The following is a 26,419-nucleotide window of genomic DNA, read 5'->3' on the forward strand; positions in this document are numbered from 1 at the left end:
GGTAGAAATCTTTGTCTCCAGAATTACATCTTACAGCAGTTATACAAAGGGAGAAAAGGGAATAGGTTGACATTTGGATTTTGATGTGTGTTTATATACGGAGAATGTGAGGATTCTGAGGATTTAAATGATAACTTCTTTCATACCAAATTTTGGATGTTCTTTGTAAAGAAATATTTAACACAGAAACAAAACTGTTTTTACACATGGACAAGAGAACTAAAAATAACTGGAAAGCTTAAGTACCAGCTCCTTAGCTACTTCAGTAATTACTCTGTTTTTTCTTTTTATTTGGTTTTCTGTTGTTCTGCTTGCTTTTTTTCATCGCTTTTTACCCCATAGCCTCATTAGCATTTAATACAACTTGGCATTTTGGCAAGTTGGTGAATGCCAATATGAATTTTCTTAGTTGGTGGTAACAGTGAGAAGTGTAAAGAAAATTGTTGGTTTAGACAAGATAACTGAGTTTAGTGAAATAAATTTTTGAAGAGGAGTCTAAGGATTGATGGTTACTTCAACTACTAAACAGGATATTTTATGTATTTCCTAGGTGCGATCACGGTAAAACTTGAGTAAAGAGTTAGATGTATCTTAAAAAGTTCAAGTAAGGACAATTTTTTTCTGCTTTTCCTTCTGCAGAGGCATCCTTCTGAGAGTTAAGGTTCAATCAGGAAGTCTAGGAGTGGAAAATGCTGAGACAAGTTTTCTCCTCTTTTTTGAGGAGGAAGGTCTTTACAGAGACATTTGTTGAGCTCTGAGAACCATGCTGTGCTCATCCTGATTGCCAGAGGTGTTTCACAGGGGAAAGCTCTTTCTCAATCTGGGGGAGATCCTCTTCTGCTTCTCTAAAAAGTTCAGCATAGAACTTGCAGCCCAGAGGGAGGCAGGGCTAAGGTGGCTTTTAGCCACCTTTGCACCCTCCTGATCCTTTGTTGCCTATCTTAAACAGCCATAAGCCCTCCAGGGAACCCCTGGCATGTCTTCTATGTTGGGGCTTGGAAGGGAGTCCCTGGCAGGCAGCCTTTGCCTGTATTTGTCAGTTCCTGTACTGGGGGAATCCTCCTCTGGCTAGATAGGGAGCTCCTGTGTGTACTGCTCTGGTCCTTTTACCCTCTCTTAAAGGAGCCAGAGTCCTGTCTGAGAATAGGCTCCATGTTTTTTCAGTTTTTCATATCATTGGTAGATATGTCCTCAGTGGGATGGGGATGGAGAGGTGGCATTTGAGGTAGCTAGGTCTGTCATCTTAAGGAATTGCAAATTAGGTCCACTTTACATGTAAGGCACTCCGTGACTATAATGATGGACAGCTGTATAATAGTGGCTGGCTCTTTTATAGGACTTTTCATCCATAGATCTCTTCACAAAGGAGATCAGTATCATTATCCCCATTTTACTGATTGCGAAACTGATGCACGGGGACTGTAGTGACTTGTCCAAGGTCACCCAACATACCAGTGGCAGAGTAGGAGATAGAACTCATGTCTCCTGAGTCCCAATCCAGCACACTATGCATTAGGTCACACTGCCCCCTAAGGCATAAAATCCTAAAATAGAATAAAGTTTGTTTTTTTTTAAAAAAACAATTTGTTGTGAGATATTTTTTGTTTTTTGCAAAAACTTTTTTTTTAAACCATTTTGTAACTTTAGATATTTTTTTTGACCATCTCTAATCAGGACCTTCAGGTGGATCTGGTATTGAGTTAGGAGCCATTTTGGAGATTATATTAGTGTTATGTGTTATACGTCAGTTAGGGTGGCTCATAATAAAAGTGAGTTGTAGCCAAAATGCTGTAGTTTTAAAAAATATATATATTCTGGAAAAAAGTATTAATTAATGTATGATTGTGCTTTGTAGTGTGTAGGAATTAGGTGGTATCCCTTTAAACAGTTTGTGAGCCCTCTGATGGCTCTCACCGTCTTCTGTGTTTCAAAAGCTCCCAGAACCCTGCCAGAGCAGTGGTTCCTATATGTGGCTAAGCCTTGTATATTAAGTAAAGAGTTATCGGAACCTCACCTTCCTTGTGTTGTGGTTCCTTCCTATTACTTGTGTAAAGAGCAAAAGACAGAACATATGTATGTATTAAATTTGTTCTTTGGTAGCTTCTTTAAAGCAAAACTTGCACACTAACTGTGTAAAAGAAACCGCTTATATGTTTAACTCTAATAAACACATTCAAGAAATACTATCTGATTATTTAGAGCGGTATCCCTCAGTTATGTACATACATACATATACAGTAAAACCTCTTTAGTGACCACCTCTGAAGAGAGACCACGTGTCACAAGCGACTACTTGCAGAGGCCACAGAGAACCTCTGCTCTCTGGTATGCAAACCTTTGAAGAGAGACCACCTCTTACAAGCAACCACTTTTGTTAACTCTCATGAGTGGTCACTCTTGGTACTGTAATTTTGAAGGTATTAGAAAACGTTCAAAAGTATACATTTCTGTGAATTACATAGGAGAGGCTGGCACATTATCACCCTAAGTAACATAATTATTACTAGATTTAATCCAGGGCAGTTTTTATTGTACCCCTTCACTGCAGACTAATGTACCGTATATACTTTAGATATAATAAATGGAAATAATTAAATCCCTACAGTGGTTCTCATTCAGATCCCCGCATTACATAGCATTTACTCGTGTACTTATCTCTGTCTTGGTTTTATTTTATTTTTTTTAAAGAAAAAAGGCATTGAGAAGCAAATTATGGGTCAATGGCAGTAATGATTATCACAGTACAATATAGACCGTAGGAAAGATAGCATAGTTGTGGTGAACTAGTATCTGCTTTTTATCAGTAGATAACTATATTTTATCCTGAAAAATCTTAGCCATTTTAGTGCTGTTTAAATAAAAATTACATGACATTTGACATAATTAAAATGCTGTCCTATTTATGGTAAAACACTTAAACGCCTGTATATAAAACAGATGTCATCTTGTGTAACAGTCCATTCTGTAACGAAGATGCATAATGCTTCAAAAGTGATTATTCAATGTCCATTTCGATGAGGGTCCATACGTATTTGAGCTTGTGGTGATGGGAGAACTCATTTTCCAAAAAGCATGTGGTCATATTGATGACAGCATGGTACTCCCTCTGCTCCTGTGTTCCTGCTGCCAGGGATTCCCTAATAGCTTATTTGGAATCCAGGATGCAAGATTAATTAAGGTTATGCAGAACATCTTGAGAATAAGTCTAGCATGCAGCTGTTATCAGTGAAACCCCAGTTTGAAGCACACTCAAAGTCATTGTAATTATTATTTCTGAAAGAGGCTGAGTATCACAAGGGGATGTCAAATCCTCTACTTAGCAGAGTTTAAAAAGCAGACAAGTACAATACAGCAGATCAGATACAACAGGGCTTCTCAAACTGGGGGTCGGGACCTCTCAGGGGTCACGAGGTTATTACAGGGGGGTCACGAGCTGTCAACCTCCACCCCAAACCCCACTTTGCCTCCAGCATTTATAATGGTGCTAAATATGTTTTAAAAGTGTTTTTAATTTATAAGCGGGGGGGTCGCACTCAGAGGCTTTCTGTGTGAAAGGGGTCACCAGTAAAAAAGTTTGAGAGCCACTGAGATACAGAGAGCTGAGAACTAGACTGAGAGAATGAAAATCATATGGGGAGCAACAGACACACCGCTGCGCGGCGCTGCCCGGCAGGAGTTTGCAGCGGGGGAGGGGCCGGGGGCTAGCCTCCCCAGCCGGGAGCTCAAGGGCCGGGCAGGGTGGTCCCGCGGGCCGTAGTTTGCCCCCCTCTGCTGTAGAAGTCCCCAGCACAGCACCCTACGATTGTGTTACCTGCTAACATTGATATAATTGAACGTATGGTGGGTTTTTTTTTTGTTTTTCTGTGACCAGCCCAGATGAGTTCTACAGAGCTGACATCTGAAAAGACTGGTAGCGGATCACAAGCATTATATTCATGGTTCTAGTACTAGTGCTATGCTGCAAAGAGACAGTTCAGTATTCTGGCATTTTCCTTTGCATTGTAAAATCACTTTTGAGGGGCTCACTGCAATGAATACACGTCCTATAAACAGACATAAATAATGTATGAACAGCGGGAGTCAGGGTTACAGCACTCTGAACCTTCATTTCCAAAACCTCTCCCACTATTTAAAGGAGAAGTCATTTAGCTAACAAGTAACAGCATGTTCCATTTCTTTCCTGTAGGCCACTCACTGGTAGAGGGCAACATTACTAATCCATACACGCAGAGACAATATATTTAATCGCAGGAAAGCTGAACAAACTGGCTGCTTTTTGTTCCTGTATTCTTTTTTTTTTCTTGATACACAGGTAATACCCATTGGGATTAATGGAGGACATATGTACATGAAGGAAGAAGGAAATTAGCGTATTGTATGGAACTCCTTTTTTTCATATTTTTATTTATTTGTTGGCTTCATGGAGTTGAGTGAGACCCATTATTCACTAACAACTAAATTAAGACTTTTTCCAGACTTGTTGGATTCAGAAAAGAAATACTTAGACATTTAGCATTAGATTTTAAAAGGTTAGAACTACCTCAGTGGATAGCTGACATTTTAAAATGTTATGGCTATGCTTTATTATTTGCATGGGACTTTGTAGAGATCTGGGACTTTCAACCAGCCATCATTTTTGCCTCTCTTAAGTGGCAAGGCAGACAAAAAAACCCCAAAAAACCATACATGTCGTGATTATAATGAAGGTGGCTTATGAATAGCAGTTTCAAAACATGGTTTTATACACTCTAATAAACACTTTTAATAAAGGCCACTCTGGCCTTTTGAAAAAAGTTTAGTGATGAGTTATACTGAAGTTGCACTTCTGTTTCAGGAATTAAAAAATAAATAGTTTTAAATCATTCTTATTTTAAATTAGCAACTCAATGAAGTTCTTTGTATTCTGAAATTGACAGGCTAAAATCTCAACTGTCCCAATTACTATATTTTAAATTAGCCGATAATAAAATTATTAGATTTGTTATACTTGAACTCTAATCATGTAGATCTTTTCATTGTTTTTAAAGAGTTTATTAAACATTGGAGAAGTGCGCTAAATAATCTTTTATATGTACTTGGTGATGGTGTAGATGGTGAATAATCATAGAGTCTAGCTATAATGGAAAGCCTCTGATTAATGACATCTTTCAGAGATTGTTGTTTGGGGTTAGGAAGAGATCTGTAACTGTTACTTTGACAAGTATATTTTGAAAGGCTATTTTGTTAGCTTTGGATGGTTAATGAATGTGTACTGTTTTATTTTATGGATTTAGCTAAAGCTTTTGATGCAGTTGATCATCTACTTGCTAATCCAAAATCCTTGGGATTTGGCACATGTCCTGGAGCTTTAGATAGATTCTGAAATGATTTGTCTGAACGCAGCAAGTGTGTAAAAATAAATATGGCTTTGGATCTGTTCTTGAATATATTCAGATGTCCAGTTTGGAATCGACCTGCCTGAGTCCTCCACGGACATTCATTTTGTATCATCAATTAGGCCCCAATTCAGCAAAGTGTTTAAGATTGTACTTAACTTAAAGCACAAGCATATGTGCATGGAGTACTTAAGCACATGCATAAAATCTGCACAATTCATTTATTTATTTAGGTAATTGCTTCTCTTGTCATGTCACTAGTCAGCTTCTTGTTAGCTTTCCTTTTATTGTACAGACCTTTATTGGAATAGATGTCTCTAAATTCTACTCTAAAAACACTTGTAAGATCTACACAGGTGTATCTAGGATGAATTTGGCCTAGACTGTCTCTTCATTGTTACACCCCTTTTATCCTTATTCCGCCAAATAGACTCGTGGCATTCAATGTACCTAATTTCACATAGAAGGCCTTCTCAGATGCAGGCATGCAAAATATGAGCATTAGTCAAATTGTACTCTTTCTGTAATAGGGCGTGCCTGCAATAGAATGAAAATACACTGCTTTGGGTATTTGTTGAAATAAAATTTCAAACAAATTAACTACAATATTTTTCATTGGATTTAAAACTTTAGATTCACCAAAACAAAACAAAACAAAAAAATCAATGAAGTCTTGTTCTGTTTGCAAAATTCTCATTTCTCTTATTGAGATCAATATGTAGAATTGGACCTTCTCTTGAATAACACATCCTGGAAGAATGGTTACCTTACAATCTGCAGTTCCTTAGTTTGTAAATTTGGAACTGTATTTATTTTATGCAATATAATACATTGCTCAAATTACTAAATGCCATTTTGTAATCTGATTGGCTGGTAATGAATCCTAGCCATCTGGTTATGGTACAGAAATCTCATAAGCCTTTGCTCTGGTAGCCTTCTCTGTTGGCTGTTCTAGGATTATCACTCTGTTCTTCAAGACAGAAAACATAGCTGCGCTATGAGCTTGTAAATTGGTGGAGATTCCTCATTTCTATATAAGGACTGGTGGTGATGCGAGTCCTTGTATTTAGGAAGGACCTTTTCAATAGGTTTTGGGGCCCCATCATGAACTCTGGTGATGATGCAGAAAATCTCTCTGAATCTGGATCATTTAGCAGAGCAGAGGCAACAGCAAACACTTTCCTATGTATTCTCATCCTCAATGGAATTATGCATTTCTTCCATTCTTAGACGAGGTCCTGTCCTACAGTACTCTGTAGATGAAACATGTTTAACCCAACAGGTCCGACTGGGTTTGGGTAGCTGCAGTTCATCCCTTCGAGAGTCTGTGACCAATGGAGCTGTGTGACCCAAAATGGCCTTCTAAAAGAAAAAGTATTGTTTATTTTAACCATAGGAGCAAAGCATAAGATAAGAGAGAAGGGGTTTTAGAACAACAAATGATCTACACAAGTCTATTCTTACTACTTATTATTTCTCTTCGCATAGCACCTAGGAGCTCCAGTCATGGATCAGTGCCCTGTTGTGCTAGATGCTACACAAACACAAAACAAACAGTCAGTCCCTGCCCCAAAATGCTTAACTTATCTAAGGCTTAACTACCCATTGTGTTGGAAGCCTAAGAAGACCTAACTGCTTCAGGCCTTCCAGCAGGGTCTGTCCTCAAACAACTGCTCCCCTTCTAGACAGTTTGTAGTTCTTTTGTTCCCTATTGGCAAAACAAGCTGTGTAAGTTGACTGGAGCCAAGGAAGTGAGATCATTCTATTTAATAGCCCAGGCATTGTCTCTTAGGCCATGGCTACACTTGCAAATTTGCAGTGCTGCAGCAGGGTGTGAAAACACACCCTCTCCAGCGCTGCAAATTGCGGCGCTGCAAAGCGCCAGTGTGGTCAAAGCTCCAGCGCTGGGAGTGCGGCTCCCAGCGCTGTACGTTATTCCCCACAGGGAGGTGGAGTATGGACAGTGCTGGGAGAGCTCTCTCCCAGCGCTGGCGCTTTGACTACACTTAGCGCTTCAAAGCGCTGCCGCCATAGCCTTAGACACCTTGAAGCATTTAGCTAGAGGTGTCTTGTCAGGGACCTGCTTGTTTTTCCCACACCCTGCTATTAAACCAAACCAGCATTTTCATACAGTAAACATCCTGATAATCCAGGTCAACACATAATATTCCTAAATGATCACAGACAACGCTGAATTCATCACATAGGATAAATAATGTTCTGAGTTGCTGAGATTCTATTGGAAAGACACAGCAACTTCTTTCAAAAAAGGTACAGGAGAATCTGGCTCCCAGTGGAGCTGTCGTTTATTTTGGGTTTGGAACTGCAGCCTCTGTTGCTTCAGAATTTCCTATCTCAGTATGTTGTGTCCGAGTAGCATTATCTTTTTTTCCTCTTGGTAGGTTACAGTTTTGAGCTATGACATCACTTCTCCTGCAAAGCTGGCTTTGAAAGATGGTAGAAGAAAACCTAGAGAAAAGGACGAAAAAGTACTTTAAAGAAAATATCCCCTAAGCATTCCATCAACATAATTTTGCACTGATGCTAGTGTTGAACAATCACAGTATTCTTGTTGGACAAATGCATTTTAAATGCTAAAATTTGGGATGTGGGAAAAGGAGAAATATGCAAAATTGGCAACCAATAAACCACAGAATATGCTTACTTTTGCCTGTCGTCAGCCTGGTAATTTAAAATATGACAAAGTATTGGTGCTTAGTTAAATATTATGCTTAGTCATTATCGGTTATAACCTATCTCATTTTTTTCTTTTTTTCATAGGATCTGTGTTTATGCTGAAAGTTCAAGTAAACGACATTATCAGTCATCAGTACCTACCCCAAGCAATTGTAGAAGTGTTTGTTAACTACACAAAGACAAATTCCACACTCACTGGAAACAATGGAGTAGTATTAATAAAAGTTCCCTACAAGTTAGGTCTAAGTTTAACTATTGCATCTTACAAAGAGGGCTACATGTTAACACCATTGCCTTGGAAGACTGGGAGAATGCCAAGTAAGTAAACCCTTTAAAATCCTATTATTACACTGTGTGCAATTGAAGCTTCTTTCTTCCTTGGGTAATCCATCTAATTGTAATGAACTGTACATGACTGAATGAAGTCAAAGTAGGTCATGATTGAATGCCATGTATTAAAGGTAAGTGACCCTTTAGACTTGACACAATTATAACATGGATTTTTAAAACTGAAGTAATATTTTTAACTGTTGTTGAAAATACCTGTTCACTCTGAGAGATTATACTGCATTGGCGGCATGACTTGAAGAATGTGAATGCATGTGCCTATGCATATATATATATATATGTCATGTTATATATACACGTGTGTATTTTTCATGTTCACAGCAGAGTGAGTGAGGCCAGCTAGGAATATCGAAAGTTTTAGGATTATGGGGTACTGAGAGGCTGAAATATCATTGTGGTTCAGAGCTACTGCTCTGAACTCTTCCATCTGTCAGTTTAGTTATGTTTTCAGCATTGTTTAATCATGAATGGCCTGCTTTTAACTATCACATTTTGTTTTTAATAATTCTATTAGGGTTTTAAAGTGCCTGTTTTCAACAAAACAAGAGGTTGGCCGTCCAGGAACTCAAGCTATCCATTAATCCACAGAATGTGTACACCATGAACACTAGTAGTCCACACTGCCTAGACAGTATGATTCATCCCTGGACTAGTGGGGCCGCTTAGTCCTTTGGTCGTCCCATTCCTTTTTTCTTTTCCCCCATTTGTTTATCTGTCTTCGGAACCGTATGTTTGATCACAACTTTCTTTGAAACTTTTACACATATAATCAGGTATTCTTAATGTCTGTCTTTCCACAGTATACTCATCTGTAACACTTTCACTATTCCCACAAAGCCAAGCTAATATATGGTTGTTTGAAGATACAGTTTTAATTACTGGAAAACTGTCTGGTAAGTACAGCACTACACGTGATCGGATGTAAACGCTTTTTGTATGTAAAACTATGTGCCTTAACTAATGAATACAACTGTTTTTTGCCAACAAATTCTGTGGGGAGGAGTCACTGACCTCCCAAATGTTGTTGTTTTCTGTGCACTTGGGGCTTATTCATGAATGTTTTTCCTTGTGCACAAATAGCCAACTCTTAGTAAAGCAACGGCTTCTGGCACCAGTTTCCACTAAAAATAAATAGCTATATTACTTATCGCCAAATTCCAAACTGGTGTAAATTGACACAGCTCCACTGAATTGGGGCTACGCTATTTACATCAGCTGAAGAACTGGCCTCAGATTCTGTATTTATTGTAGCAAGCAAAGCTCCTTCCAAATCTTCCAGCCTTCCATGGATGTGAGTGTTATTTACAGCCATGTAGACGTTAGGTTATTATCCCTATATTTATTATGTATTTCTGACCTCATCTCAAATCATAAGAGAGTCTGAGTAGAAAGCTGCTGGTTTTGCACTCTGAACATGTAGGGATAGGAGGTGGAGGGGGAGAGATTAATGGATTGAAGACATGTCCTTTGGAGAACCAGCGCTATTAAAAACACCAGAAATCTCAGAGGAGCTCACTGCACTGGTGTGCATGTGCATTATTCCACTGCGTTGAAAGGCTCGGGTAGTTTTCAATATGGGTACCCAAGATAGTTAGTTATTTGAAACGTATCTGCCTCAGGAAAGATTGAAGCTGGAGGACGTTTGCTGTAGTGGAGAGTGTTTAGAGAAGCCAAGGATTAGGGATGGGAGCAAGAAGAAAGGATTCTGTTTTCAGATGATGTTGTATATATGCTAGCGGCAAGTGCTGGCCTAAATTTAGACAATTGCAAACACTGGAGAGTAGGGGTTTGAAACAGTGTTTTGAACAATTTCAGATTTCTGGACAGTTTGGCTATAGAAAGCATTAATTCATATTGAACCATTGCTAATTTAAAATGTTACTTTTTTTTTAAGATGCCAAATCTCAACCAAGTGTTCAGTTTCCCAAAACTTTAATTAAACTTCCTATAAGCCACCATATTACAAACGTGACTGCCTATTTGACAGTGCCACAGCAGTTTTTGAAAATGGACAATTTTCTTTATACAACAGGAATTCTTCTAAATAAATCAGGTATGTTAAATTTGTTAGACTCTGCACTTTTAAAACATAATACATGTAAGTATGTGCTTATGTAAATATACATTCTGTAGTCATGCGGGCCTGACGCTGCTCCCATTTCACTCAATAGAAAAACTCCTTTTGACTTCCACAAGAGCTGGATTGAACCAATACATGTTATATTGTAGATGAGTAATTCACATCACTTTACATCTCATTCACATCTACTAGCAAGAACACAATAAACACCTCTTTTCCACAGGCATAAATAGTCATACAGAGGGCCATGTGCTGATTCCCTCTCTGGGAGTTCCACACATGCTATGTAACCCCTAAGTGCAACCAAAGCAGGGTCTGATTCTGCAATGTGCAGAGCACTTTCATCTCCCATTGATTTTATTGGGAGTTGAAGGTGTTCACAACTTTCCACAATGTATTCAGAATTCTGTGGTGAGATCCTCAAGTAGTGTAAATTGGGTTAGGTCTGTTGAAGTCAATGGAGCTTCACCAATTTATACCAGCGGAGGATCTGCCTATATTTTTCACTTTAACTCTATTACCTACTTGGTGTTTGCCCCACCCAACATAAGGATAACACATAAACTATCATTTGACGTGCAGACAGTTAATCCATGCAGCATTATTGATTTACTTGCAGTTAATCCATGTAAGCCTGGTGATACCAAACAGGCACTTTAAATATATGGAGAGCAATTGCAGAAATCAAGTATGTTCTCTACACACATCTGCTTCAGTGAGTAAAAATACATTTTGAAACAGTTCTAAGTTGTTTCATGGGTTGATAGTAGTAGTATTAATACTTAAAAACAACAAGGAGTCCAGTGGCACCTTAAAGAATAACAGATTTATTTGGGCAAAAGTTTTCTTGGGTAAAAACCCCACTTCTTCAGATGCATGGAGTGAAAATTACAGATGCAGGCATTTATATACTGACACATGAAGAGAAGGGAGTTACCTAACGAGTGGAATACCAGTGTTGACAGGGTTCTACTGTACTATGAATACTTAGTACATCTGTAGTGCTACATCTTTTTAATGCACTCTGAAATAAACCACCGACTGCATTACTAATATTTATTCATGCTTACTTTCTAATCCACATAGTTATGTTGGTATCCAGGAGATCACAATGCTGGACCCTTTATTCCATCCTACTTAAATGTTTTTTCCTTTTCTTCCCAATGCCCACTATACAGCAAAGCTCTTAAAAATTCATGGCAATTTTATGGTTTCGTTAATGTGAATTGGATGATGTCCTTGATGTGGCTTCTAACCAAATTATCTGAGTTTCATATTCCAGTTTGTATAATCTATACTTAATCAAAATTCTCACAAATACCAGTATCCTATTTGTGTGTGGACATTTGAAGATTTTAAAAAAATTGTTTATAATACAACTTTTGAACTTGAATCATCAGAGATAAGTAGTGTTATTCCCTTAAATTCTGTCTGATGTCTTTTTAAATTATTCATAGAGCCTATTCCTTCAGGACTGTATTTTATAGCAGATAGAGGCTGATATCTGATACACTGACAGTTGTTCGCAACTAGTTTCTAACAGTGTGCAAAGCTCTAATATCATTCTGCTACTTAATAATTCTGTTTGTCTGTCTTGAGCAACCTGTCACACTGTGGATTCTGAAGTATTTGTATCACATATTATCTGTGTTATTGCAAATTAGAGCAAGAAGAACGAAGGGAGACAAACTTACAGCCCACACAATAAAGCAGTGCAAACACAGTGGTTCCTTTGAATATTTTGACAAGCCATAAGTACTATACCTCATGATTAACTCTACAGAAACTTCTAAATTAGCAAATCAATCCTTTCAGTAAATTTTATTAACAGAGATGCTTGAATACTGGAAAAGACATGCAAATATATCATGAATACTGGAACTTCAGTTTGATTTATATGTATCTGAACCCCCCTTAATATGTGTGGATTCACAAATCATTTGACTTGGTCTGCAATATTCAGCGTAGAATAGCTAGTCTGATATCTGAAATTTAAAGTACCAGGTATAGCTCCCCAAAAGCCAAATGTGCTTAATATTGTATTCTGTGAGTACTGTCGAATCAGCTCTGTTTAAAAGATATATTTCTCTTTTACAGGCTTTAACTAGGAATTGCTGTTTACCAATTATTAAAAAGTATTCATTGAAGAGGTGCTTGAGACTTGAGTTTTCTCAAGTTATATTGACACCTAGTGGTACAGACCAGACATTCTCATGGTGGCTTGCCTTGAGTTACAAATGAAAACCCATTTTTAAAAAAATAGTAAATATATTCTAGTGTGTGTATTATTTATGGACAAATTATTCCTTATGTTGATTAGGTTTTAAAAGCATTGAATTGACCCCTCTTGCTGCAATATGTGTAAACCTCCTTTCAGCTGGGAAAGAATTGAAAGTGACTGGTCCAATTCATATTACGCTGCCTCTTCTACCGACAAGTAGGGTAAAATCAGGAGATGCTATACCTGCATGGACTTTTGACATGAAAACTGGTATGTCAGCTATATACTTTGGAATCCCACTTTAATGTTGAATATCATACACTACAATACGTAGTATTAGTGTGATGTAGAGTAGTTTGAATATGAGTGCATGTATCGAATAATATATAGCACTAAAACCTGTCAGTTTTGTTTTGCTTTTTTAAAGTAGGGACATAGATACTTTAGCAGGATTTTCCTGGTTGTATATGTTTTAACTTGCATTTTTGTTTTTTCAAAAGGGTATCCCTGCTTTAATGAATTCAGCCGTGAACCATATGTATGTAAATAAGTTATATCAGAGTAGTTTTAAGGATCGATCACATGTTGATCTTTATTTTCACAATTCCATTTGAGACAAGATACATTTTTAAAACTGATGTAAAATTAAGCATGATGATAGTGTCTTGGCTGATGGTTTCACAGACATTCACTATTAAGAATTATTTGAATATATTGTGCTCCAGAGTCATACCCTTAACGTTCACTTGAAATGAAATGTTAACACTGGGACTAATATAGCTTTAGTCTGTTTTATTACTATTATTATTATTTTATGATTATTGCAAGCAGTTGAGAAAGTAAAATCGTTATATAGGAGAAATACTAGAATTGCTGTAATCTGACATACAAATATCTCCATGTCAAATATTTACAGTAACAACTAAATTGAAATAGAACAGTGATCCTTTGGTGCATCTTAGCGAGTCAGCACAAAGGCAGAAACCTCCATAATGCATCTCATCTTGCAATACTATACTGACAGGGGGTCCTGACTCTCACTGTCAATTAGCTTAAGCCTGAAATATAATCCCATATAATTGTATCCCAGCTACTATAGATACTATTCTAATTCATATAGAGCTAATCCTTTTTTTGACTCTTACTGAAGTATTTGCATCAATAATATTTAAAGTATTCTTGTGTTCTCAATAGGTAAACTGATTTTTCAGACATGTTATAAGATAACTGAAAATTACATCACTGTGTTTAAAAGATACTAAAGGGGAATTAAATTATAAATAAATACCCCTACATTCTTCTTAGTACGTGCTGTTTCCTATGGAGTAGAAAGTAAAAAATTAAAGAATGCTAACTCTCTAATTTTAAAGGCGATTACAAATCTTTATATTACTTTGCATAGATATTTTTATTCTCACTCCAGGTAGGACTTTTACAAAGATTAATCCTCATGAGAATCTAGGCTGTACTTCTCATAAAATTACCTCTAAAACTGGAGTGGCCAACCTGAGCCTGAGAAGGAGCCAGAATTTACCAATGTACATTGTCAAAGAGCCACAGTTATATGTCAGCAGCCCCACATCAGCTTCTGTCCCGTCCCCCCCCTTCCCCCCCGCGCAGTTAGTTTAGACTCCTGGCTGGGCAGACAGCAATTAACAGTCCTTTTGGGCAGGGGCACAGTAACAAGCCTGCGCCCCCTAGCAATTCACAGTCTAGGGCTCACAGCCTCCTGGCTGGTGCAGGCCCGAAACGCGACACAGGCACTCCACCTAGGGTGAGTAGGCCACCACCTCAGGGGTGAGGTTAGCGGCAGGGGGGACCCAGGCTCCCCATCTCTACCAGGTCCCAGTCCAGGGCCGTAACAATGGCAGGTGGTCCCACCATTGGGTCGGCAGGGAAATCACTGAAACACACTGACTCGTCTTCCAGCAACACAACTGAACCAATGTCTGGTTTCCCTGGGCTACTTCCTACCACAGTCTGTTGGCAGGGCTCCGTTGCCAGAGAGTTCTCGGTCTCCTCTGGGTAAACAGCGGCTGGCAGTCCCCACAGCTCCTCTCCACAGTCAGTCTCCTCCAGGGGCAGGGTGCTGCACAACTTGGTCCCTGGTCCGGAGTTCCGCTGCGAGGCAGAGACATCTGCCTCCTTCCCTGGTTCCAGCCCAACTGAGCTGGAGGGCTGCCCTCTTATACTTCCTGTCCCATCCCTCTCCTTCTGTCATGAGGGGCAGGGCTGGCCTGGCTCCTCTCACCAGGGGGCAGTTCCTCCCTGTCAGGCTCAGAGGGAGTCTACTCTGCCTCACTACATTCTTACTACAGTTTTTTCCACTTGAGAATTTCACAGATGGTATCCACAGTTACTAAGTACACTTCTTTGCTATCTCTTCACAGTATGCAAGTGCAGTACCCTATCTTGCAGAAGCCTGACAAGCCCCCAGACCTGTCGTTTGCACTGCAAGACAGATGGTGTGGGATCTGTGGCCTAACAATAAGTCTTCCTTGGGCTAATTTAGCTGTTTCAGCGTAGACAATTTAAACAGAAAAAAAAAAAGTTCAGTGCAGGTATTGTTGATCCTGTTGCTGTCTTAATGGATTACCATGGCTTGTCCATTGTATGCTAATAACTAATACTGGATGTTCTATTCATTGTGCTTAAATTACCCACCTGTAATAAACTTAGGCCTTGCACTAAATTAGCAGAAGATATGAATTAAAATTATTTAGGTGCAAGTCTGTGTGTGAACTCTTTATTCCAAAATAATAATTATTATTAATAATAAAAAACTGGCTAAAGTCATTTAACAAACCACTAAATTGACTTTAGTCACTTTTATTTTAAAATAACTGTCCACTCGTAGAATTGCACTAAAATACCTAAATCAGGTGTAGGAAAATATTTAGTTAAGTCCTACAAGTTTGTGTGTCGACCAGGGTTTAGAGTATAAGATGAAAGTCCCAGAAGAGCTTGATTTTAAATGGTTCCTTTTTGATTTTCCATACTTTTCTGATGACTTGCTTTATGTAATACCTTTTTCATTGGTAGAACCATATATAAAACAAAACCATGTCCTGTGTTATGTTTAATGGCTGCCTTCTTTTTCAGGTGCTTGGGTAAGTCGTGGGCTGGGAATGGTCAAGAATGCAAATGACCATTTAGTATGGACGTATGTTGCTCCACACTTGGGATACTGGATAGCAGCTCCAGTGCCTGAAACCAGAGGTATTGCATATTATTGGAACACAAAAATCATTGCATTATCCAAATAATAGCTGTTTGTCAGTATAATTTTCATGTTGAAATATAGAGGAAAAATTGGGATGCAGGTGGCTTCAATCGGATGATAGTCATTGTTAATAAGATGGAATTCTTAGGGTGCCTCTGCTTTTGTATACAACATACATGTGCATACTTGTGTCCTTTTAACTGCTAGTGATACAGCTGGCTTGGGGATTGCAGGGAACACAGCCCAGCAGGGCCGTCCTTAGGATTTATGGGGCCACTATGCCCGACAGCAGCCCGGGCTCGCCTCACGGTGGCGGCAGCAAAAGATACCGAGCCGCCCAGCCTGCCTCACGGCAGCGAAGAGTCACAGTTCCCCGCAGAGACCCCTGTACCCTCCCCCTCACGCAGAATGCGCGGCACTGGCGCATTTGGCTCTAAATACGGCTCCTGCCTAAGGACACTGCAGTGTGCTCTGGGTGTGCGGGAGCTGACCCGCTCTTACCTGCTGTCATGGGCAGTGGGTGAAGCTGCCACTCGGGGAGGCTAGCTCCCCAGCCCACCTCTTCTGCCGGTGGCCCCGCCCCTCTCTGCCAGGCCCTGCCCTCTCACCGCTGTCTCCCTCCTCTCTTCCCTCCCCTTCCCTGCCCAGCTCCTTCCAGCCAAATCCCTGAGCCCAAATGAAGCAAATGACATTTGAAAAAAACCACTCTTCTGCAATTTCTTTCTAAAGAAATTGGGGCATGTTTTCCACTGCATGCCAGATGATGAAGAATTAAAAGCACTAAACTTGGGAATAAAAAATATCAGTCACAGGTTTTTTGATATGCTCTGAAGTTTGTTGAGATTTATTTGCAGAAACTTTGTAGTGAGGGCGAGTCAGCTGTCTTGCTGAATACAACATTAAATATTATGGAACACATGATGCAGCTCTTCTCTGTTTTACATTTTCTTAATTAGTATTTCTAAGCTGATTTTATATTTTAAATGTACTCTTAAGCCTTCATTAAGTAATCATTCCAGATTACTGCATATTTAACTCACTGAAGCAAAGACATTATTTTTAATTAATCAGTCACAGAGTTTTAGTGTGTTCATAACAATGTTCATTGCTTTTAGAAAAAGGGAACACAGATTTACTTTGTGTGATCTCCATAACAATAGACATGTTTATGAAATTTCACCAACTTTAAAATATATGTTTCCAAAGGATTTTATATCTTACTAGGTACTGATTTTGCTGGAGGGTTCTTTTAAAACTAGTTCATCAGATAGTCAGAAGTAAAGTAAAGAAAGGGAAACTCTTTGTCCACCTATCTGGAAGGAAAGGGGTGTTGTCCCTTTAAGCGCTGTCCTTAAGGGGGTGGGGGTGGGGAGGAAGAGGTGAAGGGAGAAAGGGATGGACAGAAAGGACAGGAGGGCTTTGGAAGCAATTTTTTTTTTACTATAGTAATTAAAATTAAAATGTGTATTTTAGATAAGGGTGGTCTTTTGAAGGATTTATTTAAAAAACGATTAAGTCTGAAGATCCAAGCATTTAAGGCTAAAGATGATTGTGCATCTAAAAATCTGTGCAAGTATTTTTTAAAGATGTGATTTTATAATCTTCACTAACTCGCTAATGAAATATTTTAAAAGCAAATTTTAAACTAAGGTCTTGTAGACTAACACGTTTTGAGTAAATATTACAGTCATGCACAACTGTTTTTGTCAGTAAATTCAGAAACTGACAGTATATACCTGGGGTTGGCAAATGCCTGTTAAATGGCTTCATTACCACTTGAATGGCTTTGTAACAGTTTCAATGTTGTGCTAATTGGTCTGGCAGGCTGGAAGGCTTTTTCACTTTTAAGTTACTAGGGGGTTGGCTACACTTGAGAGTTGCAGCGCTGGTGGAGGCTTTCCAGTGCTGCAACTTAGGCTGTGGCTACACTTAGCGCTTCAAAGCGCTGCCGTGGTAGCGCTGCCGCAGCAGCGCTTTGAAGCGCTAAGTGTAGTCAAAGCGCCAGCGCTGGGAGAGAGCTCACCAGCGCTGTCCGTACTCCACCTCCCTGTGGGGAATAACGTACAGCGCTGGGAGCCGTGCTCCCAGCGCTGGGGCTTTGACCACACTGGCACTTTGCAGCGCCGCAATTTGCAGCGCTGGAGAGCGTGTGTTTTCACACCCTGCTGCAGCGCTGCAAATTTGTAAGTGTAGCCAAGCCCTTAGTAACTGTCCACACCTGCAAGGCACATCCAGCGCTGCAACTCCCTGGCTGCAGCGCTGGCTGAACACCTGGTCTGCTTGGGGTGTAGCGAGTGCAGCGCTGGTGATCCAGCGCTGCTCATCAAGTGTGGACACACACCAGCACTGTTATTGGCCTCCAGGGTATTAGCAGATATCCCAGAATGCTTTTAACTAAATTACTCTCTTTGTTTTGTTATGCAGCCTCTCTTTGTTTTGTTGTGAACTCGGAGCTCCGTGCTCCGGGAGCTGCTTATCTAAAAAACAAACATAGCTCCTGTTTGTTGTGATCAATCTGTACCTGACTGTGAACAATCAAATGAGATAACCCCTGTGAATGAGGCAGGCAGGGAGTGAGTGTTTGCTTGACAGACAGCGGGGGCAGAGGGGAGAAAGGGAGTCCGTTGGATGCAGGCTGTTTGCAGTTAAGAATTAAGAGTAAGGGGTCGGGAACATTTTCTGATTTTGCAAGGCAGGAAGCTAACACACAGTGTTGGCTCCAAAAATCCACACTCTCTCTCCCCCCCGCTCCCTGTCACACTACACCCCACCCCACCCCCCTCTTTTGAAAAGCACGTTGCTGCCACTTGAACGCTGGGATAGCTGCCCATAATGCATCACTCCCAACAGCGCTGCAAATGCTGCAAATGTGGCCACACACCAGCGCTGGTAGCTGTGAGTGTGGCCACACACCAGCGCTGTTCCTACACAGCTGGATGACCAGTGCTGTAAACTCCCAGCGCTGCAACTCTCAAGTGTAGCCAAGCCCTAGATCCCCTCTGGAGGAAGACTCACCAGCAGCCAGCTGTGGTGGGAGCTTGCAGGAAGGGTCAGAACAGGGATAGCAAGAGACAGGAGGGTGGACACTGAAACCCCCAGTGGTGCCCCAAATTTTCAGGTGCCCTACGCAGCCACATATACTGCATATGCCTAAGGACGGCCCTGCAACCCAGCATCACTTCGAAAGAGGAAATAAGATTTGTGGAATCCTTTCCAATAAGTTGGAAAAACTATTATTCTGGATCAGCTGGTGCCTCAGAACAGACATGGTCTCCCTCATCGTCCCCATTTTCAGATCTCGTGTCAGAAACATTTTTGATGCGAGAGAGAGCCAAGCCCTGTTAGGTATATATATTACTGCCATCTTCTGGGCGTACTCTAGAAGAGAAGTATCAACATAATGAACTGGAAAGCAGTTGGAACCCTCTGTCTGTTTTAGCTCCTAGAACCATGTGAGGAGGAGGATGGGATTGGATTGATTGGCCCCAGTGGTTACTGCTTATATAGACGAATCTGAGCGTTCACATTTAAAGTTGTTCTTATCCCTGAGTGGGGATTCGTATGGACAACTTTTGAATGAGAAAATGTGATTTCAGAATTTTAGAATTAAAGTGACATGATGTGACAACAGCTCTGTTCGGGGACTAGGATTTTGAAATAAATTCGGACATACAGCATGAACACCATTTGACTGGAACTGAGCAAATGCAAAGGCAATATGTCAGTGTTGTGACATCAGCCCCTGAAGTGTGATTTGATATTGGTGATGGTTCCCACATTTCCATAGTGGCTAAAATGATCAATAGCAGGATAGTGCAAGGGAGCAGAACAGTGGCTAGAAAACTACAGTGCAATTTATCAAATGCAGTTTTGCATCAGAAACGCAATTCTTAGTTCTTGACATCTAATTTGTTTGGTTTTGTGTTTGAAAAATCTAGACTCTATTATTAGTGCAGTTTCCAAGGACATAACAGCCTATCACACAGTGTTCCTTACAGCCATACTTGGAGGTACTATAGTCATTATCATTGGATTCTTCACTGTTCTTCTCTGTTACTGCAGGTAAGGAAAAAGAAGATATGCTCAATATGAATTGAGTTTAAAATTAACAAATGGGGCTCTTTTGAGACAAAATAATTATTTTCTTAATAATATCTAGGAAATGCATGTGCTTAAAGCCTTTTCAAACTTACTAATGTAAATATCTACACTATATTAATATGCAGTGTAATCACAAATGATTTCAGTGGGTTTTGAACAGGTTTAAGTTTGTACCTACTGGCTTTCAAATTGTACATCGTACCTTTTAGTCTGTGAAGTCTTAAGTGCAATCCGTACTCATCACTAGTATTTTAATCATATGTCCTCCAATTATTCTCTCCCCCCCCACACCTTTTTTTCCATAGGGATAAATGTGGCCAATCACATAAGCGGGGAAAAAACACAACTAAACTGGAGGTCTTAAAAAAGGACCAGACAACATCAACAACTCACATAAATCATCTCAGTGCTGTGAAGGGGTCAGTAAAGCTAGAGGATAAATCACAATCATACATGCCCAAGCTTTCCTCCTTTAGCCCTCACGGAAAGACTTCTATGGAAACAGAGGACAAAAAAGCCTGGGACAATTTTCAAATCTACACAGAAAATGTTTCATATCAATCCAATCAGAGTGGTCACGCGAGGAATTCAGCCCAGCCCTTGGAGCCTAATGCTGGAGTTAGACAATTACAGCACTTTAACAGCAGTGTTTCCCAATCTCCCAGGGACATTCAAGACCAAAACCGATATCTTGCAGTGAACGAAGAGATGTATGGGCTTTCCCATATCCCAGAACAACTAATGCATATTTATAGTAAGCCTATTGCCATTCTTCAAACCTCTGACCTGTTCCACTCTCCAGAGCAATTACATGCTGCTAAGTCAGCTACTTTGCCTAGAAAAGGGCAGGTAGTCTATAGCCCAATGATGGAGCCCATGAATCGAGACAGCTATACACAGACGTTGCCCAAAATGCTAATGCACTCTCCTCTCCAGCCTCCCACCGGCAGAGATGAGAGAGCCACATTAGATGGTCAACAGGGCTTATCCTCACAAACTTCAAACTGGGGTCGGTATACCAATAATTTACTGGAGTCTGTCTCTGTCCCTGGGACACTGAACGAAGCAGTTATGACACCATTTTCCTCTGAACTTCAAGGTATTTCAGAGCAAACATTATTGGAGCTTTCTAAAGGAAAACCATCCCCACACCCCAGAGCATGGTTCGTGTCACTAGATGGAAAGCCAGTCGCTCAAGTGAGGCACTCTTTCATAGATCTGAAAAAGGGCAGGAAAACAGAAAGTAATGACACCAGCCTGGACTCTGGCGTGGACATGAATGAGCATCATCCCAGTCGAAAACTGGAGAGAGAGAAAACTTTCATTAAAAGCATGCATCATTCTAAGATCCTTTATTTGGAAGATTTGGATCTGAGTAGCAGCGAAAGTGGGACCACTGTTTGCAGCCCTGATGATCAGTCTGTGAGACACCTATTGGACGGAGGAAGTGGGCCGGTCATAGAACAGCACACGGAAGAACAACCACGAAAAAAAAACACAACAAAAGGTCATGAGTCCAGTACTCCACCAGCTAAAAAAAGAGGTAGACCCCCTATGGCTAAGAAAGATAGTCAAACCAATATCTGGAAAAAGAGGGAGGAGAGACCACTGATTCCTATAAATTGAAACACAGTGTGTTCAGTGTTCTTGCTTTTTCTAGCAGTTTGTGCACTCTTTCCTCTTTGCTTCTTGTTGTAAATTTGCAATGTTGGATTTATAAGGAGCAGTCAAAATGGTTTTCTAGTATCAGGTAAAGTTACATTTCTTAATGTGCAGACCAAGGATTATGATTTCAACGGAGCATTGGATATAAAATGTGAATTTATCACTGAGAAATGCTATTATGGTTTGTTTAAATTTTTCATTCTTGGGGTACACCTCTGGGGGTGCAAAGCTAGAAATTTAGGCACTTTTATTTTTTGTAGGCATAGTTCTGGGTAGCGATGTTAAAATGTTTCCAAAATGATGTCCCTCACTGGAGTGACCAGCAGGCTATTGTGTAGCATTTACACATAACTTTTACTGGTGCCCTGACCATAGGAATTCCTACTTTGTAGAAAGTTTCACTACATTAGTCTCAATGTGTTCTTGGAAATAATCAGGGACTTGGTATCTACTCCAGACACTTGTTAAAAGTCTGCAAAAATCTTCCCTTTCATGTGTTACTCAATGCATATTGAGTCAAATTTGGCTCTCTCTCATAGGCTATTGAGTTACTCCTGATTCACATGGGTGTATTTAGGATAAAACTTGATGTCTAATGAAAATACCTTCGTAAACATGGGCAAATGGTGCCTTTTGCAGAAAAGATACTTTTAGAAGGAATGATCTGTACTGTTGCATTTATTCACTTTTAAAAGTTTTTAAAAACAAATAGTAAATTTGATCACATTGGCTAATGTGCCACTTTTTTTGCTACTTTTGGTGGTAGGCCATGTAGCACAGAGGTGTTAAAAACTGATTGCTTATTGTTTAGACTTTTGAGCATATGGAAGCTGAGCTCCAAACTTGGTCCACAGAACAACAGAGACACTTGATTATGAGTTATTACTAAGTTAAACAGCTACCAAAAGTTGTGAATGCATGAAATGTAACTAACATATGTATAGAGGAAGGAAATGTCTATCAAAATATATTTTTTGTTTTAAATGGTCATTTGTCAAAGTGATGGATTTAGCTTTGGCTAACAGAAAAGTAGACTCTCACACTTTTTAATGTGCTTCACATGAAATAGAATATTTCCTGTGACCTTTAAGATGTTTCTCTGAAGAAATAAGTCACAGCATTTTGGCTTTAGCAATTTGATTATAAAGGATGGCTTTAAAAATTGTTATAGTAGAAAATTCCTTTTAAAAAAAAAAAGCTTTTTAATGTCTATATAGTACATATGGTTAAAATAACAGAACTAAAATATGTATACACTCTATGGACCTGGGCTGCAGTCATCTTCACTCAGGAAACAATACCATCAAACTCGGTGAACTGTTGGGCGTTGGTATCATTCCTTCTTTTACTAGAAGAATTTGCAAACCAAATTGCAAACCATACCATGTTTCTGACTCTTCCTAGTATGCCATTGCTTCCTGAACATATGAAATCCTTATCGATCCCATTAATATAACAATGAAAAATAAAATGTTCAGAGATAAATATTAAATATGGTAAGTAGATTATTGTTTGGCCAACAGAAAAATAAATCTGAAAGATTACACAAATCATCTGCCTTACAGATGAGTGTGGGTATTTGCCATGTTCGCCTGCCTTCAGTAATGTGTTTTGATTCGTGTAACTAGTTATTCGTATAAAAATGTTTATAACGTGTCCTTCATCAAGTTCCACCCTCTGGATGGATTTTTTTTTCTCTGATGGATTCATAATGGTTAAATAATTAACCACACTTCAGACCAGATATACATTTAAAAGACTATTTGAATATCAAGCTTATAAATTATTGTCACTGTCAGTGCTTTCATTGTTGCACCAGTTCTGTTCAGTCCTTCAAATACAGATCCAGAGTTTCCATTGCTACTAATATAATGTCCTTGACAAGCTGTGTTACCCCCAAAATCAGACTTGGGGCACCCCCACAATGGTTTACCTATTCCAGTAACTCAATGGTCTGTTTTGGTAGGTAAAAGAAGGTGGCCCACCCTAGAGGAATTGCCAGGGTTTTACCATGGGTTCCCCTATGAGCTTCAGGAAACTCCCCAGAACTAACTAACTTTGTTTACCCTTGGGAGGACAGATACAGCCTTCCGCTCAAAGGATTGACACTTAAGCAGTAATCATTGAAAACAAAATATTCTCTATTTAAAGCACCAATATTCCTTAATACAATAGATCTTAAAAGCATATATTAAGAAACAGAAACACAAATTCTATGAACACAAGTATGTACATTAAAGTACCCAATACTATAGTGTCATACAGTTGGAGGTGGCTTAAGTGGTTTCGTTCTACATATGGTGCTCAATCAGATGTAGGATGCTGACAGCAATTTTAGTCAAATACTGTACTTTGTACATAATAACAAACATACATATATGGACATTCAACTTTATCTCAAGAGGATTTGAAGAGCACTAACTGTGTTGGGGACACTATCTGTCAGCTTATTTTTCCATATGAAGTTCAATACATCTTGCGGTGATGCACTCTTTTGGATTTGTCTTGCAATAGCGTGCAATTCATTGCACAAGTCAAAGGCATCAATATCTTTGGATTCACTATGTTGCAAAGCTTGCTCCAGATTCAAGCAATGTTCCATAATTTGCTTTGGTGTTGTATTTTGCAAACTATAAACATCATATAGGAAGCCAAATACTGAACTAATTTGCTGCATCAATGTGAAACTTTCTTCAACCAAATGTATTGCTGTGTTGATGACTGCAAAGTAAAAGTTCACTTTGAATTTTTCTTTCGGATTATAAATAGGTTTGTCATCTGCTTCATATGTGAGCTGCTTCCTCTTTTTTCTAATATGGATTGGATCTGGTTCAAAAAGTGCCGGTACATCCAACTCCTCTGCAAGTTCACCTGCATCTACCAATGTTTTCTCAAAGTCGGCGTTACTTCTGCAGCCTACAAGAAACTTCTTGGTTTCTCCAAGTTGATTAATGGCGTCACATATGTCAAATTCTTTCACCTGAAGTTGTTTGCTAGTCATGTTGATCTCAAACAATATGTCATACCACACAAGAGAAACAAGAAACTTGAAACTAGAAATAGTTTTTGCAAGATCCTTTGCATCAACTCGTGACGTATTGCCAGATGATCCTGTTAGAGTAGTGTCATCATAGATCTCTATCAGAGCATCATAGATGTCACCAAGCTGATAGCAAAGAGGTTTCAAGGCATCAATTCAACTTTCCCATCTTGTTTCACTCATTGGTTTAACTGTGATACGTGGTGTATTAGAACTTCCCAGCGACGTGTAGAAGCTGAGAAATACACATAAACACAAACTAAATCAAAGAAGGTGGTTGCCTCCAAGCAACACTTTGCAGCATCATTAACAACCAAATTGAATGAATGTGCACTGCAAGGAATGAAAAAGGCTCAGGAATTAATATCCAAAATTCTTCATAAGAACGGCCGTACTGGGTCAGACCAAAGGTCCATCTAGCCCAGTATCCTGTCTACCGACAGTGGCCAATGCCAGGTGCCCCAGAGGGAGTGAACCTAACAGGTAATGATAAAGTGATCTCTCTCCTGCCATCCATCTCCACCCTCTGACAAACAAACGGAGTCTAGGGACACCATTTCTTATCCATCGTGGCTAATAGCCATTAATGGACTTAACCTCCATGAATTTATCCAGTTCTCTTTTAAATGCTGTTATAGTCCTAGCCTTCACAACCTCCTCAGGTAAGGAGTTCCACAAGTTGACTGTGCGCTGTGTGAAGAAGAACTTCCTTTTATTTGTTTTAAACCTGCTGCCTATTAATTTCATTTGGTAACCCCTAGTTCTTGTATTATGGGAATAAGTAAATAACTTTTCCTTATCTACTTTCTCCACATCACTCAAAATTGTATATACCTTCACTGGACACCATTTTCTTTCCCTTTCATATTGCTCCCATTGTCATAGCCTTGACCACGCAAGTTTTCTATAGGCAGTGACATCTCTTCTAACTGGTGAAGAATAGTTTCTGTCATACAAGCTCCAGTTGTTTCCATAAGCGACACAAATCCCAAGATGTGTTCCTTTATGCATACCGATTCAGTCTCATTTTCTGTCTCTGAAGTAGGCCTATCCACAAACCGAATGATCATGGTCATTTGTTCAACATGGCCTGCATCTGGTGTTCAATCTAGAATGATCGAAAAGTATTTAGCAGCATGAGCAGATGCTAGGATTTTTTGTTTGATGGCATTGGATAGAAGCTGAATAAGCTCATTCTGTATGTCTTTCGCTAGGTAATGTACATGCATCTCTTTGTCCTTAATCTTGCAAAGATGCTCATCCATAAGTGGGTCAAACAAACCTAGATGTTCGACAAATTTGAGGAAGTTCCCGTTACCAGAAGTGTGCAGTTTTTCTTGTGTTTCCCGAAAGGCCAGGTTTTGCATACCAAGAACTCTGACCAAAGCAATCAGACGTTTTAGTATTTGTTGCCAATACTTTTCTTCTTGCTTAATGAAGCATAAATGTTCTTCATCAATTGTTCTCTTGTATTTCAATCGCAGTTCAAGTTCCTTCCATGTTTGAACATTTGTCAAATGTTGATTGTTTTTCTTGTGCCCTGAAAGAATTGCAGACATATTTTTCCAATCCCTTGAGCTTTTTTCAGAAAGAGATGATGCGCCAGTAATACTACTGGCAAACAATATGCAGCGGAAGCAAAAGACAGAATCATTTGATGTGGAATACT

The 26,419-nt window shown here is 39.5% G+C and overlaps 1 protein-coding gene across 3 annotated transcripts in view; it reads left to right on the forward strand.

Moving 5' to 3' along the window:
- Positions 1-23,149, forward strand: part of FAM171B (family with sequence similarity 171 member B) — a 58,944-nt gene extending 35,795 nt beyond the window's left edge. For all 3 annotated transcript variants that reach the window (XM_045032390.1, XM_045032388.1, XM_045032389.1), the window contains exons 2-8: positions 8,157-8,390; positions 9,221-9,313; positions 10,315-10,473; positions 12,821-12,991; positions 15,824-15,940; positions 19,883-20,006; positions 20,351-23,149. In XM_045032390.1, coding sequence (XP_044888325.1) covers positions 8,168-8,390; positions 9,221-9,313; positions 10,315-10,473; positions 12,821-12,991; positions 15,824-15,940; positions 19,883-20,006; positions 20,351-21,671 — 2,208 coding nt within the window. In that variant the 5' untranslated portion in view covers positions 8,157-8,167 and the 3' untranslated portion in view covers positions 21,672-23,149. The remainder of the gene's footprint in view (positions 1-8,156; positions 8,391-9,220; positions 9,314-10,314; positions 10,474-12,820; positions 12,992-15,823; positions 15,941-19,882; positions 20,007-20,350) is intronic.
- Positions 23,150-26,419: the final 3,270 nt, after the last annotated feature.

The sequence above is a fragment of the Mauremys mutica genome, chromosome 10 (assembly GCF_020497125.1).
Source record: "Mauremys mutica isolate MM-2020 ecotype Southern chromosome 10, ASM2049712v1, whole genome shotgun sequence".
NCBI lineage: Eukaryota > Metazoa > Chordata > Testudines > Geoemydidae > Mauremys > Mauremys mutica.